Source organism: Mobula birostris, chromosome 23 (assembly GCF_030028105.1).
Source record: "Mobula birostris isolate sMobBir1 chromosome 23, sMobBir1.hap1, whole genome shotgun sequence".
Classification (NCBI taxonomy): domain Eukaryota; kingdom Metazoa; phylum Chordata; class Chondrichthyes; order Myliobatiformes; family Myliobatidae; genus Mobula; species Mobula birostris.
In genome coordinates this window covers 62887444-62904356 of record NC_092392.1, presented here as the reverse complement: position 1 = coordinate 62904356, position 16913 = coordinate 62887444, and the positions used below count along the sequence as shown (strand labels likewise).

Sequence of the window (16913 nt, the reverse complement as noted above, 5' to 3'; positions counted from 1 at the left end):
GTTCTCCGCACTGAACCAATTCACCTCAGCTTCCAGCCGGTACTAACCTGTCAATCAGCCCTAAGATAGTGAGAGGTTCGCAGCCACGTCACGCAGTGTTACAAACAAAACCTGCTCCTACAGCTAGGTAGGGAGCATCTTCCGTGGGGCGAAGAAAGGAAGGGGAGAGTCGGAGAGGCTCAGACAGAGAATTTATATCTGAAGGCGGTGATAACCCTCATTAAAGATCGATCTAACTTTCATACTTAATAAATCTCTTCAGATTCATGAAGAGGGAGTTCCACTTTCACCGTACCCCCTCCCCCGCGGAATTCCTGCCGAATATTACAATTAGAAACACAAGAAATTGTTCCGTTCACTTTATGTCTCCCCTGTCAGCTTTTGTTTTAAACTTAGGAGGCTCCAAGAGTGGAGTCTGGGCAATATGCAGAAACTGATCTGATCTGAATGAAAAGCCGGCCCGGCTGCCCTCCCTACTCCGCCCGGCTGGAAGGAAGACGGCTGAAATCAGGAGGTAGCTGCCTTGCCCAGCGACGTGCGGGCACTGACCTGTTCCTGACAATCGGACCGATGCGCTCCGGCCACCAGAAGGTTTTGCTGTGGTGAGTGATGTCCTCCGCGGACAGGCCGGCGTACTCGAGCAGGAAGAGCAGGTTCCGCACCGCTATCTCCAGCTCGTCCTGGTTGGGAGGGGAGCAGGAGACGGTTCAGGGGCAGCCGGACAGCACAGACAACCCGAAATAGTTCCAGGAAGCGGGAGGATGAAGGGTCAAGAGAAGCTCCCCGGGAGTCGGGCAACCCGGTGGCACCGCCAGCTCCCACAGGACTGGCTGTGGGCGCCGAGGAAGGAGAGGGCGAGTGGTGGAGGGGGCCGGCACTGAAGCACCACCCCCGGGCGCTCACCCGTCTGACAGCGACAGACATCGACTTTCTTCCCTCTCACCACCCAGGGACACACACCCAGCTGTCTGCGGCGGAATCCCTCTCCTTACTTATTCCTCCTCTCTCCCTTCCCATCTTCCCACGAGATACACTCACCCATCGTCTGGAGCGGACTTCCTCCTTTCCTGCACGTCACCCTACTAACACCCTCAACTCCTCTCCTTCCTGCTCCCCACTATACTAACACCCCCCAACTTCTCCCCTTCCTGCACCCCACTCTACAAACGCACCCGGACTCATCCCCATCCTGCACCCCACTTACCAACACACCCCAACTCTCCCCTTCCTGCACCCCACTCTACAAACACCCCCGAACTCATCCGTTTCCTGCACCCCACTCTACCACGACCCCCCAACTCCTCCCTTTCCTGCACCCCACTCTACAAACACCCCCGAACTCATCCGTTTCCTGCACCCCACTCTACCACCACACAACTGCTCCCCTTCCTGCACCCCACTCTACAAACACACCCGGACTCATCCCCATCCTGCACCCCACTCTACCAACACACCCCAACTCTCCCCTTCCTGCACCCCACTCTACACACACCCCCAACTTCACCCCTTCCTGCACCCCACTCTACACACACCCCCAACTCTCCACATCCTGCACCCCAAACTACAAACACCCCCAAACTCATCCCCTTCCTGCACCCTAAACTACAAACACCCCCAAACTCATCCCCTTCCTGCCCCCGAATATACCAACACCCGAACTGCACCCCACTCTACAAACACCCCCAACTCCCCCCCTTCCTGTACCCCACACTACAAACACCCCAACTCTCCACATCCTGCACCCCACACTACAAACACCCCCAAACTCATCCCCTTCCTGCCCCCGAATCTACCAACACCCCAACTTCTGCCTTCCTGCACCCCACACTACAAACACCCCCAAACTCATCCCCTTCCTGCACCCCACTCTACCAACACCCCCCAACTCCTCCCCTTCCTGCCCCTGAATCTACCAACACCCCAACTTCTGCCTTCCTGCACCCCACACTACAAACACCCCCAAACTCATCCCCTTCCTGCACCCCACTCTACCAACACCCCCCAACTTCTCCCCTTCTTGCACACCACTCAACAAACACCCCCAACTCTCCACATCCTGCACCCCACTCTACCACGACCCCCCCAACTCCTCCCTTTCCTGCACCCCACTCTACAAACACCCCCGAACTCATCCGTTTCCTGCACCCCACTCTACCACGACCCCCCAACTCCTCCCTTTCCTGCATCCCACTCTACAAACGCCCCCGAACTCATCCGTTTCCTGCACCCCACTCTACCACCACACAACTGCTCCCCTTCCTACACCCCACTCTACAAACACACCCGGACTCATCCCCATCCTGCACCCCACTCTACCAACACACCCCAACTCTCCCCTTCCTGCACCCCACTCTACACACACCCCCAACTTCACCCCTTCCTGCCCCCGAATCTACCAACACCCCAACTTCTGCCTTCCTGCACCCCACACTACAAACACCCCCAAACTCATCCCCTTCCTGCACCCCACACTACAAACAACCCCAACTGTCCACTTCCTGTAATCCACTCTACCAACACCCCAACTCCTCTCCTTCCTGCACCCTACTCTACAAATACCCCCGAACTCATCCCCTTCCTGCACCCCACTCTACCAACACCCCCCAAATTCTCCCCTTCCTACCCCCCAATCTACCAACATCCCAACTTCTGCATTCCTGCACCCCTCACTACAAACACCCTCAACTCTCTACATCCTGCACCCCACTCTACAAACACCCCCAAACTCATCCCCTTCCTGTATCCCACTCTACCAACACCCCGACTCCTCTCCTTCCTGCACCCTACTCTAAAAACACCCCTGACTCATCCCCTTCCTGCACCTCAGTCTACAAACACCCCCAACTCTCCTCATCCTGCACCCCGCTCTACAAAAAACCCCCAACTTCTCCCCTTCCTGCACCCCACTCTACAAATACCCAAAACTCTCCACTTCCTGCACCCCACTCTACCACAACCCGCCAACTACTCCCCTTCCTGCCCCTATTCTACCAACAACCGCCCAACTCCTCTCCTTCCTGCCCCCACTCAACAAGCACCCCCAGCTCTCCACATCCTGTACCCCACTCTACAAACACCCCCCAACTCATCCGTTTCCTGCACCCCACTCTACAAACGCCCCCCAAATCATCCATTTCCTGTACCCCACTCTACCAACACCCCAACTCCTCTCCTTCGTGCCCCCCACTCTACCAACACCCCAACTCCTCCTCTTCCTGCACCCCAGTCTACAAACACCCCCCAACTCCTCCACTTCGTGCCCCCCACTATACACACACCCTCAACTCCTCCCTTTCCTGCACCCTACTCTACTAACACCCCTAAATCTCTGCTTTCCTGCATCCCACTCGACCAACACCCCAACTCCTCCCCTTCCTCTACTCCACTCTACAAAGCCCAACTCCTCTCCTTCCCCCCTCCCTCAATCTAAGGACACTCACCCAATTGTTTGGGGCGGATTCTCCCTTCCTCTCTTACTTTGCCCTCCCCTGCACCCCTCCCACAATCCACCAGCAGGAATGCACACTTATCTGTCTTGGTACAATCTTCTCCTCCCTACCACTCAACTTCACTGTCTCTCCAACTCTCCCCATCACTCCCAGCCCCATTCCACTCATCATCCCCAGCACGTTAAACCCCTCCGGGGAGCCATCCCCTGCCCTGAGCTGTGGGACAGCTCTACTCAGGATGGTGATTCCCAGGTTGGCATGGGTCAGGGATCGAAGGTCTCCGGCTGCCCACCCACCTACGCCTCACACCCACCTGCAGCCGGGGCAGCTCCTGGTTCTGGACACTCTCCAACTCCCGCCGTAGCTGCACCAAGCCCCGGGTGTGGTCGACTGGCTGGCTCAGCCTTTTCACCACGTCCTTGTATCAGGTGCACACGCTGGCGTTCAGCTTGGCCGAAACCTCTACGACTTTACCAGCAACCCGGGCAGAGAGCTGACGGCAGCGGGTGGATAGGTGCTGTCGGGCAGAGAGAGAGGGATTGACACAACTCCAACACTTACTGGGGTTACACTCACTCCCGCCGAAAGGCCCAAAGGTGGACAAGATAGACTATACCTCAGTGGTCTGAAAGAAGTAGCTGGCAAAGATAGTGGAGAAATTACTAGTGATCTTTCAAGAATCATTGGAGTCAGGGAGGGTGCCAGAGGCCTGGATAATCGCAAGTGTGACATCACTAGTTAAGAAGGGAAGGAGGCAAAACTCAGGAAATTATAGGTTGGTGAGCCTGACCTCAGTGGTTGGTAGGATTTTAGAGCCATTATTAAGGATGAGACTTGGGGTGCTTGGAAGTGGATGAAACATGGGGGTGAAGTCAGCACAGTTTGTTTAAGGAGATAGCTTTCCTGACAAGTCTGTTAGAAATCTTTAATGGTCAGGTCTGACAAAGAAGAGTTGGTGAATGTTGCTTATATTAACTTTCAGAAGGCCTTTGACAAGTTGCTGTACATAAGGCTGCTAAACAAGGTTACAGCAAGGTACTGACATGAATAGGCAGAAGTCAGAGAATAGGTCTTTTTCAAGATGGCTGCTAGAGAGAAAAGGAGCTCCCCCTGGGGACCAGAACTTTACACTTTATGCATTAATAACCTCGATAAAGAAACAAAGGACATGGTGGTCAAGTTTGCAGACGACACTGAGATAGGTAGAATGACAGGTATTCTCAAGAAGGATTTAAACAGGTTAACAGACTGGGGAAAAGCATGACAGATGGAATATAGTGTAGGGAAGTGTTGGATTGTGCACTTTGGAAGAAACATAGAAACATAGAAAATAGGTGCAGGAGTAGGCCATTCAGCCCTTCGAGCCTGCACCGCCATTCGGTATGATCATGGCTGATCATCCAAGGAAGGAAGAATAATGGAAGAATAATTATTTTCTAAATTGGGAGAAAATTCTGAAATTGAGGGTATTAAAGGACTTTGGAGTCCTGTGCATAAAAGCAAGGATGTAATGCTGAGGCTTCAGTCAGACCACACTTGGAGTGTTATGATCAATTTTGAGCCTATATCTGAGATGAGATTGGCTTTATTTGTCGCATGTCTATCAAAATATGTCGTTCAAATCGACGAGTACTGTGCTGAGCAACCCATAATTGTTGCCATATAGCAAATCCACATCACCCTGCCTTGCTTCTTTGGGGTATTGAAGCAAGCTGAGATCCTGGGGAGAACGTGCAAACTCCTTGAAGTGGTGGGAATTGAACCCCAGTCTCATGGTTGGTGTTGTAAAGCACTACACTAACCACTACACTCTGCTGTCCACAGTAAGGATATGCTGGCCCTGGAGAGGGTCGAGAGGAGATTCACATTTCAGTGCTTTCATTAACATATAAGGAGCATTTGATGCTTCTAGGGTGTATTTGATGGAGTTCAGAAGGATGAGGAATGATCTCATTGAAACCTGCCAGACACTGAAAGGCCAGTATGGAGTGGTGCGTCTGTTTGAAAGAGAGACTAGGACCAGAGGGCAGAGCCTTAGTATAAAGGGACATCCCTTTAAGACGGAGATGAGGAGGACTTTCTTCAGCCAGAGGGTGGTGAATCTGTGGAATTCATTGTCACAGTCAGCTGCAGAGGCCACGTCAATGAGTGAATTTGAGGTTCTTGTTTGTTTGTGGGGGGGGGTAGTGTTTAAGGGTTACAGGGAGAAGCTAAGAGAAAGGGGTCAGAATCAAAATCAAACTTATTATCACCAACTGTATGGTGCGAAATTTGTTGTTTTGCAGTAGCAGTGCAGTACAATACATAAACAAAATCAGTCATTATAGAATGGTGGAACAGACTCAATATGCTGAATGGTGTAATTCTGCTCCTGTAACTTCTGGTCTCGTGTGGAGAGGTGAGATGGAGTCTAGTCAGTGATAGGCGAAGTGTGTAAGGACCAGGCGAAGGAGGAGTGATGGTTGGATAGAATGGAGTTGGCCCGGCTGGATGGGTCAATTAGGTCAACAGAACAGGAAGGGGGTGCTGCAGATAGTTGGAAAGGTGAACAAAGGGAGGGAGACCCTGGGTGTCCTGTCCTGGTGGGAGTAGGAAAGGAACACAGAGGGGGTATGGGTTACCTGGAGATGGAGAGTTCAATGTTCATACCATTGGGTTGAAGAATACCCTGGCAGGATGTATAGTGAGGGAATAGGGCTTTGAGGTGAGCTACTGTCAGTGTTTGTGTTTCACTTACCTGATTTAATTCGGTGCAGTCCAGCAGCAGCAGCTCCAGAGGAACATGGACCGGCAGAGAGGCCAGCTCTACACCCATCCTTCTCAGCTCCTCTATTTCCCTGACGTAAGTTGTCAGGTTAAACTCCCTGCTGATTGTATCTTCAATCTTACTGTCAGAGTCTGGAGACAGGAGGCTCTTATATGGTTCATACACTGAGCAGTATCTGCCAAAGGCCAAGAAAAACCCTTTATAACTGGGAACAAGCAAAGTCCTCTCTCCCAATAACATGGCAAACAGTGGTTAGTAATTTTGAGTATGTCTGGACTGACTATTTTTTTAAAAATTTCTTAAATTTCCTAACTCTGGATTGTTAAACCCAAAGTTTTAAGTGTTTAAAGTTGAAGAAGTAGACAAGTATGGAACGGAGGAATATGAACCATATGCAGGTAGATGGGATTAGTTTAAATCGGCATCATGGTGGGTGATTACCTCCCTCTGTAATTGGATCCTGGACTTCCTAACTGGAAGACCACAGTCTGTGTGGATTGGTGATAACATATCCTCTTCACTGACGATCAACACTGGCGCACCTCAGGGGTGTGTGCTTAGCCCACTGCTCTACTCTCTATGTACACAAGACTATGTGGCTAGGCTACCATCTATAAATTTGCTGACGATACAACCATTGTTGGTAGAATCTCAGGTGGTGGTGAGAGGGCGTACAGGAGTGAGATATGCCAACTAGTAGGGTGGTGCCTCAGCAACAACCTGGAACTCAATGTCAGTAGGACGAAAGAGCTGATTGTGGACTTCAGGAAGGATGAGATGAAGGAACACATATAATCCTCATAGAGGGATCAGAAGTAGAGAGGGTGAGAAGCTTCAAGTTCCTGGATGTCAAGATCTCTGGTCCCAGCATACTGATGTAGTCATAAATAAGCCAAGACAGCAGCTATACTTTATTAGGAGTTTGAAGAGATTTGGCATGTCAATAAATACGCTCAAAAACTTCTATAGTTTTACTGTGGAGAGCATTCTGACAGGCTGCATCACTGTCTGGTATGGAGGGGCTACTGCACAGGACCAAAGGAAGCTGCAGAAGGTTGTAAATCTAGTCAGTTCCATCTTCGGCACTAGCCTACAAAGTATCCAGGACATCTTTAGGAAGCGGTGTCTCAGAAAGGCAGCGTCCATTATTAAAGACCTCCAGCACCCAGGACATACACTTTTCTCACTGTTACCATCAGGTAGGAGATATAGAAGCGAGAAGGCACACACTCAGCGATTCAGGAACAGCTTCTTCCCCTCTGCCATCTGATTCCTAAATGGACTTTAAAGCTTTGGACACTACCTCACTTTGTTTAATATACAGTATTTTTGTTTTTGCACATTTTTTAATAATCTATTCAATGTACGTAATTGATTTCCTTGTTTATTATGTTTTATTTTATTTATTATTATTTTTTTCTCTCTCTCTGCTAGATTATGTTTTGCATTGAACTGCTGCTGCTAAGTTAACAAATCTCATGTCACATGCCGGTGACAATAAACCTGATACTGATTCTGATTCTGAAGACACGGTGGGGAGAAGAACCTATTCCTGTACTGTACTTTTCTGTGTTCTGCTTGAGCACCTTAACTCCATCTGCTGTAACTGCAAGGATCTCCAGTGCCAACAATTTCAATTCCACTTCCCATTCCCTCACTGACATGTCTGTCCATGACCTCTTCCACTGCCACGTTGAAGCCAGATGCAGATTGTAGAAGCAACACATATTCCATTTTGGTAGACTCAAAACTGACAGCATAGACATTGACTTCTCTGACTTCTGGTGACCACTCCCCTCTTCCTCACCCTGTTTTCCCTCATCTCTGTGGCCCCTTCACCCCTTCTCTTTCCCCACCTCTGCCCCCTGACTTGCCCATCACCTTCACCTTCCTCCCTCTGGTTCCCTACTCTCCTTTATTCCATGTCCTCCTTGATCAGATTCCTTCTTTAGCCTTTTTCACTGATCATCTCCCAGCTTCTCATATTATTTCCTCCCCTGTCCCCACAACATCCTCACATCATTCCCCCTCTCACCTGGACTCACCTATCATCTGCCAACTTGTACTCCCTACATCTCCCATCCTTTTGTTCTGATCTCTGCATTCTTTCTTTCCAGTCCTGATGAAGGATCTCAGCACAAAATGTCAGCTATTAATTTTCCTTCATAGATGCTGCCTGACATGCTGAGTTCCTTCAGCATTTTGTGTGCATTGATCCAGATTTCCAGTATCTGCAGAATTTCTTGAGCCTCTGTGTTCTGTGTTCTAAGCTAGTGATTGGGTGAGAACTGGGTAGATGGTTCCCGCACAATTTTCCATGAGATCATCCACTTTGGCATCACAAAAAGAGAATTCTTGAAATGGTGACAGGAGAAATCCTGGTGTTCACACATAGCTGTCTCCATCATATCGCCATCCTCTGCCACCAACCTCCCAGTTCCTCTACCCCGCAGTGCTCATTTCTACCTCCTAGCCAAAACTGGAATGTCCCATTAGGTCCATTGTTTCTGTCTGCTCCTGCCTTGCTGAACTCATGTCGACTCCATTTTATCCCCCACGGGTCAGCCCCTTCCTACCTACACACCAACATTTCACAACTCGATCTCCTCAACAACTTTCACTTCCCTGGCCCTTCTTCTGGATGTCCAGCCCAATACGGTTTATTCCCCATCATGAAGGCCTTAAAGCTCTCTGCTTCTTTCTGCACAACAAACCTAACAAGTTTTACTCCACCACCAGCCTCTTACGTCTGGCGCAATTGGTTCTCTACCTCAACAAATTCACTTTCAGCTTCTCCCACTTTCTCCAAATCCATGAGCCTTTTCATTGGCTGTGTGGAACTGTCTATGTTCCAAGCCTACACTGGTAATACTCCAACTCTTTCTACGCGACATTGATGACTGCATTGGTGTTGTTTCTCGCACCCATGCTGAGCCTATCAATTTCATCAACTTTGTTTCCAATTTCCATCCTGTCACTTGGTAAAATCTCCGATAACTCTCTCCCCTTTCCCAATCTCTCTCACTCCAGCTCTGAAGACAGGCTATCTACTGACTCTCACAGCTATTTTGACTATACCTCTTCCCACCCTGTCACATGTAAAAATGCTATTCCCTCCTCTCAGTTTCTCCCCCTCTGTCACATCTGTTCCCAGGATTAGGCATTCCATTCTAGAACATCTGAGATGTCCTCCTTTTTTAAAGAACAGGAACTCCTCCATTTCTTGCACATCTGCCCATTCACCCCCACTCTCTACTTCCTGCAGGAATTGCTCTCTCCATGACCTCCCTTATCTGTTCATCCCTCCCCACTTACCTCCACAAGTAGCCCAAGTGCTACACCTGTCCATTCATCCCTTCCTTCACCACCATTCAGGGCCCCTCCAGATGAGGTGACATTTCACCTGCAAGTCTGTTGGGGTCATCTACTGCATCCAGTGTTCCTGGCCCAGCCTCCTCTACATCAGTGTGACACAACACAGACTGAGGGACCACTTTGTTGAGCTCCTTCATTTTGTCAACCCCAAAAGATGGGATTTCCTGGTGGCCACCCATTGCAATTTGATTTTCCATTCCCATTCTGATGTGTTGGTCTATGGCCTCCTGTACTGCAAGAATGAGGCACACTCAGCTTGGAGGAGTGACTCACACCATTCTGTCTAGGTAGCCTCCAACCTGATGGCATGAGCATTCATTTTTCTAATGTGGTAATTTCTCCTCCCTCCCTCTTCCCTCTTTTTTTAAATTCCCCATTCTGGCTCCCCTCTCATACCTTCCCTTTTCCTTGCTTGCTCATCACCTCCTTTTGGTTCCCCTCCTTCCTTTTATTCCACGATCCACTTTTCTCCCTTATCAGAGTCCTTCTTCTTCAGCCCACCTCTTCCACCTTCTCTCTTCATTCTTCACTCCCCCTACCTCCTTTCCCCTTACTAGTCTTACCTATCACTTACAAGAGAAAATCTGCAGATGTTCTAAATCCAAGCAACACACACAAATTGCTGGAGAGTCGGCAAGTCAGGCAGCATCTATGGAAGAGTACTGTCGAGACCCCTTGAGTGGTGGTGAAGGTCTGAAGGCACAGATGCCCACTTCTACTAATTCACATGTTCTTCAGTCCTCAACAGGAAACCTTCAATTCCAGACAGATGTGCGGCTTCAGTGATGGATTGTTTATCCCTTGCAAGATTATCTGAGGGGGTACTTGCATAATGCAACCCAGGGATATGTTTGTAGTCATATACAGGACTGCCTTTGTTATAGAGACAGGTTCAAACAAAAGCACATGTTGCTGTCCATGAGATACGCTTGAGTGGAGTCACTGAATCCAAGTTATTTTGAACTTTGAACTTGCTATCAGCAAGATGGTGGCGTAACTGGTCACAGCAGCTTCTATGGCGTCAACAAAAGGTGTTACCATTCTACTTACATCCAACGATCGTAAGATCCTGCTATACATTAAGAACTTATAGTACTGAGGGTTTTCTGCATCCGCGAGTTGCTCGCTGGTGGGGACAACGAAGGAGCTGCTGCCGGAGTGGGTGGAGGTTTACAGTCAGATAGTGAGTGGCCGTCATGGTCGCTTTTCTTGTGATCACAAGCTCCCTTTGGACCGTGTTAATCTGGATGTTATGGTCGCTTTTCTTGTGATTGCAAACTTGATTCGCTGATTTACTGGATGAATGTAGGAGTGGATGGCGAGTGACCCCACTGGCTTCGGTTTTAGGATTAGGCCGGAAGCCACAGTGTCGCCTGTCTGTAGTTGCCCGGAGTGAGGGGACCAAACTGCTGCACGTCACTGGGGGCGGTGTGGTGCTGCGCCCGTCACGGAGTTTCGCTGGGCAGAATGCAAGCTCTGTTGTGGCCAAGTGTAGATTTTTTAGCCGCACTCAATGGACTCGGGCCTCGAGCCGTGATGTCACCTGCTTTTCAGCTGCTGTGGGAGAGGCATCCGAACCCCCAGTCTCTACCGAGGGTGGCGTAGTGCCATTGTGGCGATTGGACTGAGGGGTCTGGACCATATACATATATATTTGTCTGGTTGTAGTTTTACTAATCTATATGTGCTTGTACTGAGCCTCAAAGCTGCAGTATATACAGTATATACAAATATAGAGTATACAGATATATTTGGTTGTATTTTTACTAATCTATTTGTGCTTGTACTGAGCCTCAAAGCCTCAGTATTGCCTAGCGAGGGTCGGGGTTCGGGGCTGGTCGAGAGATGATCTCGGCGGGCTGGGTGGTCTGGACTATATACACACATATTCTATACATCGTTGTGTTTTACTGCTATTCTATGTGGATTTGTTGTCCAGTACATGTGAGGACTGACCAACAAGCCATGGTGTTGCGGGTGGAGGGACTCTTATTATGTGAATGAGTCCTTGTGTTATTAATGCATTTTAGCACCTTGACCCCGTAGTAATGCTGCCTCGTTTAGCTCTATTCATATGTGATTGAATGATGATCAAACTTGAATTGTACTGTATCTCCACAATCTGCAAAATGATGACACTCTGATCACTGCTAAAATGAGGTTGCCCTGGAGGCTGGGGGATTGACCTTTTCTTCCTCAGAGCAGTATGGAGCTTTTGCATTTACCCAAAGCATAGCCTGTGTTTTTATCATAGGGTCCGTGAGGCTTTGTGCACCAATAGCTCAGGATTGGGATTTGCACCAAGATTTTGGAAGCATAGGCAAGCACACTAGTTCAGGAATTCATCACCTTTGTCAGGTTGTATGTGTTCCATCACATGTACAACTCTCACTACCATCAAGGATGTCTTTAAGAGGTGGGGCCTCAACTGCAGCATTCATCATCTGGGACATGATTTCTTCTCAGTACTACCAGCGGGGCTGAGGGACAGGACCCCAAGACCCACACTCAAGGTTTCAAGAACAACTTCTTCCCTGCCGCCGTCAGATTTCGTAATGGTCCTTGAACACGACCTCACTATTCCTCTCTTGTATTATTTACTAATTTATTGTAACTTTCAGTAACTCCTACATCTTGTACTGTACCCCTGCCACAAAACAATACATTTAATGTCATGTCAGTGATAATTAACCTGATTCTGATTAATAATTGTATGGCAGCTTAGCACACATTTGGCCTTTCCAGGTGTCACTTGATCAGCTGGAATTTTCCAGCATTTTGTTTTTAATTATACATTACAATCACAGTTTTTACTAAACATTGAAGGGCGTAAATTCCTCTTTATTTACTGTTTACTCATTCTTTTTATGTGAAAGGAACATTAATTTATTCAAAGACCTCACTAGATATCACCATTAATACTAGAATTTTCACAAGGTCAACTGCAAGAAAGCAGATGATGAGATATATTATGGTATGATCAGACTCAGTGGGCTGAAGTATGAAAAACCTCGGCTGTCCTTTAAAATCACTTTACTCTTCCACCCACTGAACTAGTGCCATTAATGTTTACATTGATCCCACAGTGGTCCTGCCTCTACTCCCATTTGCCTGCATTTGGTCCACATTCCTCTAAACCAGGGGTAGGCAACCTTAAGCACAAATGATTTTCTAACATGCATTATTCATTAATTTGAGGTAAAACATAACTGGATGTATTTAAATGGATAATTCCCATATTTCAAGTTTATGGCATTTATCTGGCCCACCGTCCACTCATTAACACACAATCCGGCCCACAGAGGCAAAAAGGTTGCTGACCCCTACTCTAAACTTTTCCTATTCATTTACCTATCCAAATGTTTTCCAAGAGTAATTGTAACCATTTCACCACTTCCTCTGGCAGCTCTTTCCATATAACCCCACCCTCCGTGTGAAAAACACCTTTCGCTCCCTTTTAAATCTTTCTCTTTTGACATTAAACCTATGCCTTCTCGTTACAGACTCACCTACCCTGGAGAAAAGCACCCACCTTATCCATGTCCCTAATGATTTTATAAACCTTTACGAGGTCACCCCTCAGTCCCTTTCACTCCAGTGTATCAAGTCCCAACTGGTCTACTCTTAACTCAAAGCCTCCAGTCTAGACAATGTCCTTGTATCCTTTCTGCACCCTCTCTAGTTTAATCACATCCTTCCTATAGTGCGGAGACCAGAACTCTCTAGACCTACTGGGTGAAAAGTTCCAGCTCTTGTACTTTGTGCCCCATGTGGTGAAGACAAGCAGGCCAAACTCTCCACCACTCTCTACCTGTACCACCACTTTCAGGTAATTACTGTATATACCTGTACCACTCTACCTGTACCACCACTTTCAGGTAATTACTGTATATACCTGTACCACTCTACCTGTACCACCACTTTCAGGTAATTACTGTATATACCTGTACCACTCTACCTGTACCACCACTTTCAGGTAATTACTGTATATACCTGTATCCCAAGGTCTCTGTACTCTACAGCACTCCCTTAGGGCCCTACTATTTACTGTGCATGTCCTTCACTAGCCTTAACTTCCCAAAATATGCACTTGTCTGAGTTAAATTCCACCTGCCATTACTTTGTCCAATTCTGCAGTTGATCTCAAACCTGTTGTAATCTCACTCAACCTTTTTCACTGTCCAAGTTTGGTGTCATCTACAAACTTATAAGACATAAGAGCAGAATTAATCCATTCAGCCCATTGAGTCTGCTCTGCCATTCCATCATGGCTGATCCCAGATCCTACTCAACCCCATACACCTGCCTTCTCGCCATAACCTTTGATGCCCTGACTGATCAGGAAACTATCGACCCTCTGCCTTACACCACAGTCTGTAGCAGAGCATTCCACAGATTCACTACTCTCAGGCTAAAAAAATTCCTCCTTACCTCTGTTCTAAAAGGTCACCCCTCAATTTTGAAACTGTGTCCTCTAGTTCTGGATACACCCACCATAGGAAACATCATCTCTACATCTGCCCTATATAGTCCTTTCAATATTCTTTAGGTTTCAATGAGATACCTCCGCATTCTTCTAAATTCCAGTGAGTACAGGCCCAAAGCTGCCAAACGCTCCTCATATCATCCTCGTGAACCTCCACTGGACTCTCTTCAATGACAGCATATCCTTTGAGATATAGGGCCCAAACCTGTTGCCAATACTCCAAGTGCCGCTTGACTAGTGTATTATAAAGGCTCAATATTATCTCCTTGCTTTTATATTCTATTCCCCTTGAAATTAATGCCAACATTGCATTTTCCTTCTTTACCATAGACACAACCTGTAAATTAACCTTCTGGGAGCCTTGCACGAGGATTCCCAAGTCCCTCTGCACCTCTGATGTTTGAACCTGTTCCCCGTTTAGATAATAGACTGCACTATTGTTCCCTTCAGTAAAATGCATTATCATACATTTCCCAACACTATTCCATCTGCCACTTTTTTGCCCATTCTTCTAATTTGTCTAAGTCCTCTGCAATCACATTACTTCCTCAGCACTACCTACCCCTCCACCTATCTTTGTATCATCTGCAAACCTTGCCACAAAGCTATCAATTCCATTATCTAAATCATTGACAAACAATGTGAAAACTAGCGGTCCCAATACTGACCCCGAGGAACACCACTGGTCACTGGCAGCCAATCAGAAAAGGCCCCCTTTATTCCCACTCACTGCCTCCTGCCTGTCAGCCGTTCCGCTATCCATGTCAGTATCCTTCCTGTAACACCATAGGATTTTATCCTGTTAAGCACCTTATCAAAAACCTTCTGAAAATCAAAGTAAATCCACTACTCCTCTGTCATCTCAAATGTCCTCTTTCTTTAAGGATCGTGGTTTCCCTTCTGCTGTCATCAATGATGCCCTCACCCGCATCTCCTCCATTTCCCGCACTTCGGCCCTCACCCCATCCTCCCGCCACCACAACAGGGACAGAATTCCCCTTGTCCTCACCTACCACCCCACCAGCCTCCAGATCCAGCACATTATCCTTTGCAATTTCCACCACCTTCAACAGGACCCCACCACTAAACACACCTTTCCCTCTCCACCCCTCTGCTTTCCACAGAGATCATAGCTCTGCGACTCCCTGGTCCACACGTCCCCTCCCCCCCATGGATCTCCCACCCGGCACTTATCCGTGTAAGCGTAAGTGCTACACCTGTCCCTACACCTCCTCTCGTCACCATTCAGGGCCCCAAACAGTCCCAGGTGAGGCAACACTTCACTTGTGAGTCTGTTGGGGTCATCTATTGCATCCGGTGCTCCCAGTGCGGCCTCCTCTACATCGGTGAAACCCGACACAGATTGGGGGACCGCTTCATCAAACACCTCCACTCTGTCCGCCAAAACAGACAGGATCTCCCAGTTGCCACCCACTTCAACTCTGCTTCACATTCCCATTCAGATATGTCCATACATGTCCCCCTCTACCACCATGAGGTTAAACTCAGGTTGGAGGAGCAACACCTCATATACCGTCTAGGTAGTCTCCAGCCCCTTGGTATGAACATAGAATTCTCCAACTTCCGGTAATTCCCTCCCCCTCCCTTCCTCTATCCCTATTTCACTCTGCCCCTCCCCCAGTTGCCTATCACCTCCCTCGTGGTTCCGCCTTCTACTACTACCCATTGTGTTTTCCCCTATTCTTTCTTCACCTTTCCTGCCTATCACCTCCCTGCTTCTACTCCTCCACCCCTTTATCTTCCCCCATACTGGTTTTTCACCTGGAACCTACCAGCCTTCTCCTTCCCACTCTCCCCCCACCTTCTTTATAGGGCCTCTGCCCCTTCCCTCTTTAGTCCTGACGAAGGGTTCCGGCCCGAAATGTTGACTGATCGTTTCCATGGATGCTGCCCAACCTGCTGAGCTCCTCCAGCGTGTTGTGAGTGTTGCTCCTCTGTCCACCTGCTTGCTACTTCCTTGAAGAACCCTTAGCAGCTTTGTCAGGCAAGATTTCCCTTTGCAGAAACTATGCTGACTTTGACTTATTTTATCATTTGTCTCCAAGTACCCCGAAATGTCATTCTTAATATTAGACACCATGCCACCAATCATATAACCATATAACAATTACAGCACAGAAACAGGTCATCTCAGCCCTTCTAGTCCGTGCCAAACTCCTACTCTCACCTAGTCCCACCGACCTGCACTCAGCCCATAACCCTCCATTCCTTTCCTGTCCATATATCTATCCAATTTAACTTTAATCATCTGAATTCATTAATATATATGACTAATAATAGTAAGTACTTTAACTTTATTGACAAGTGGGAAATTATTTCTTTACAGCAGCAATGTTTAAAAACACACTTTGCAATAATAATAAAATATTAACTAATAATGAAGTACAGAACAATATACATAATAATTTACCAATGTGCAAGAATAATGTATGAAATAATAAAACAGACAGTGTTATAGCCATCACAAATGGTTTAGGTGCACAACAAAGCATAAAAATAACAAAATAACATGAGAAAGTAAAAACACAGGACCTACTGTAACCAGCTGCCACTAATGTGGCACCATCTTGGCTTTGAGGAAGAGGATAACGGGAACCAGCATGGATTCCTGCAGTACACCACTGGTCATAGGCCTGCAGTCTGAAAAACAATCCACCACACCACCCTCTGACTCCTTTCACAAAGCTAATTGTATATCCAATTGGCTAGCTATGTGATCTCACTTTCCAGAGTAACATACCACGATGAACGTTGTCAAAAGCCAGCTAAAGTCCATATAGACAACATCTACCTCCCTGCCCTTGTCAATCCCCTA

At 47.7% G+C, this 16913-nt stretch overlaps 1 protein-coding gene across 1 annotated transcript in view; it reads right to left on the bottom strand.

Moving 5' to 3' along the window:
- LOC140186818 (dynein axonemal heavy chain 3-like) overlaps positions 1-16913 on the bottom strand; it is a 428385-nt gene that overhangs the window by 368200 nt on the left and 43272 nt on the right. The window contains 3 exon segments of the mRNA XM_072241409.1: positions 550-680; positions 3763-3867; positions 6187-6391. Coding sequence (XP_072097510.1) covers positions 550-680; positions 3763-3867; positions 6187-6391 — 441 coding nt within the window.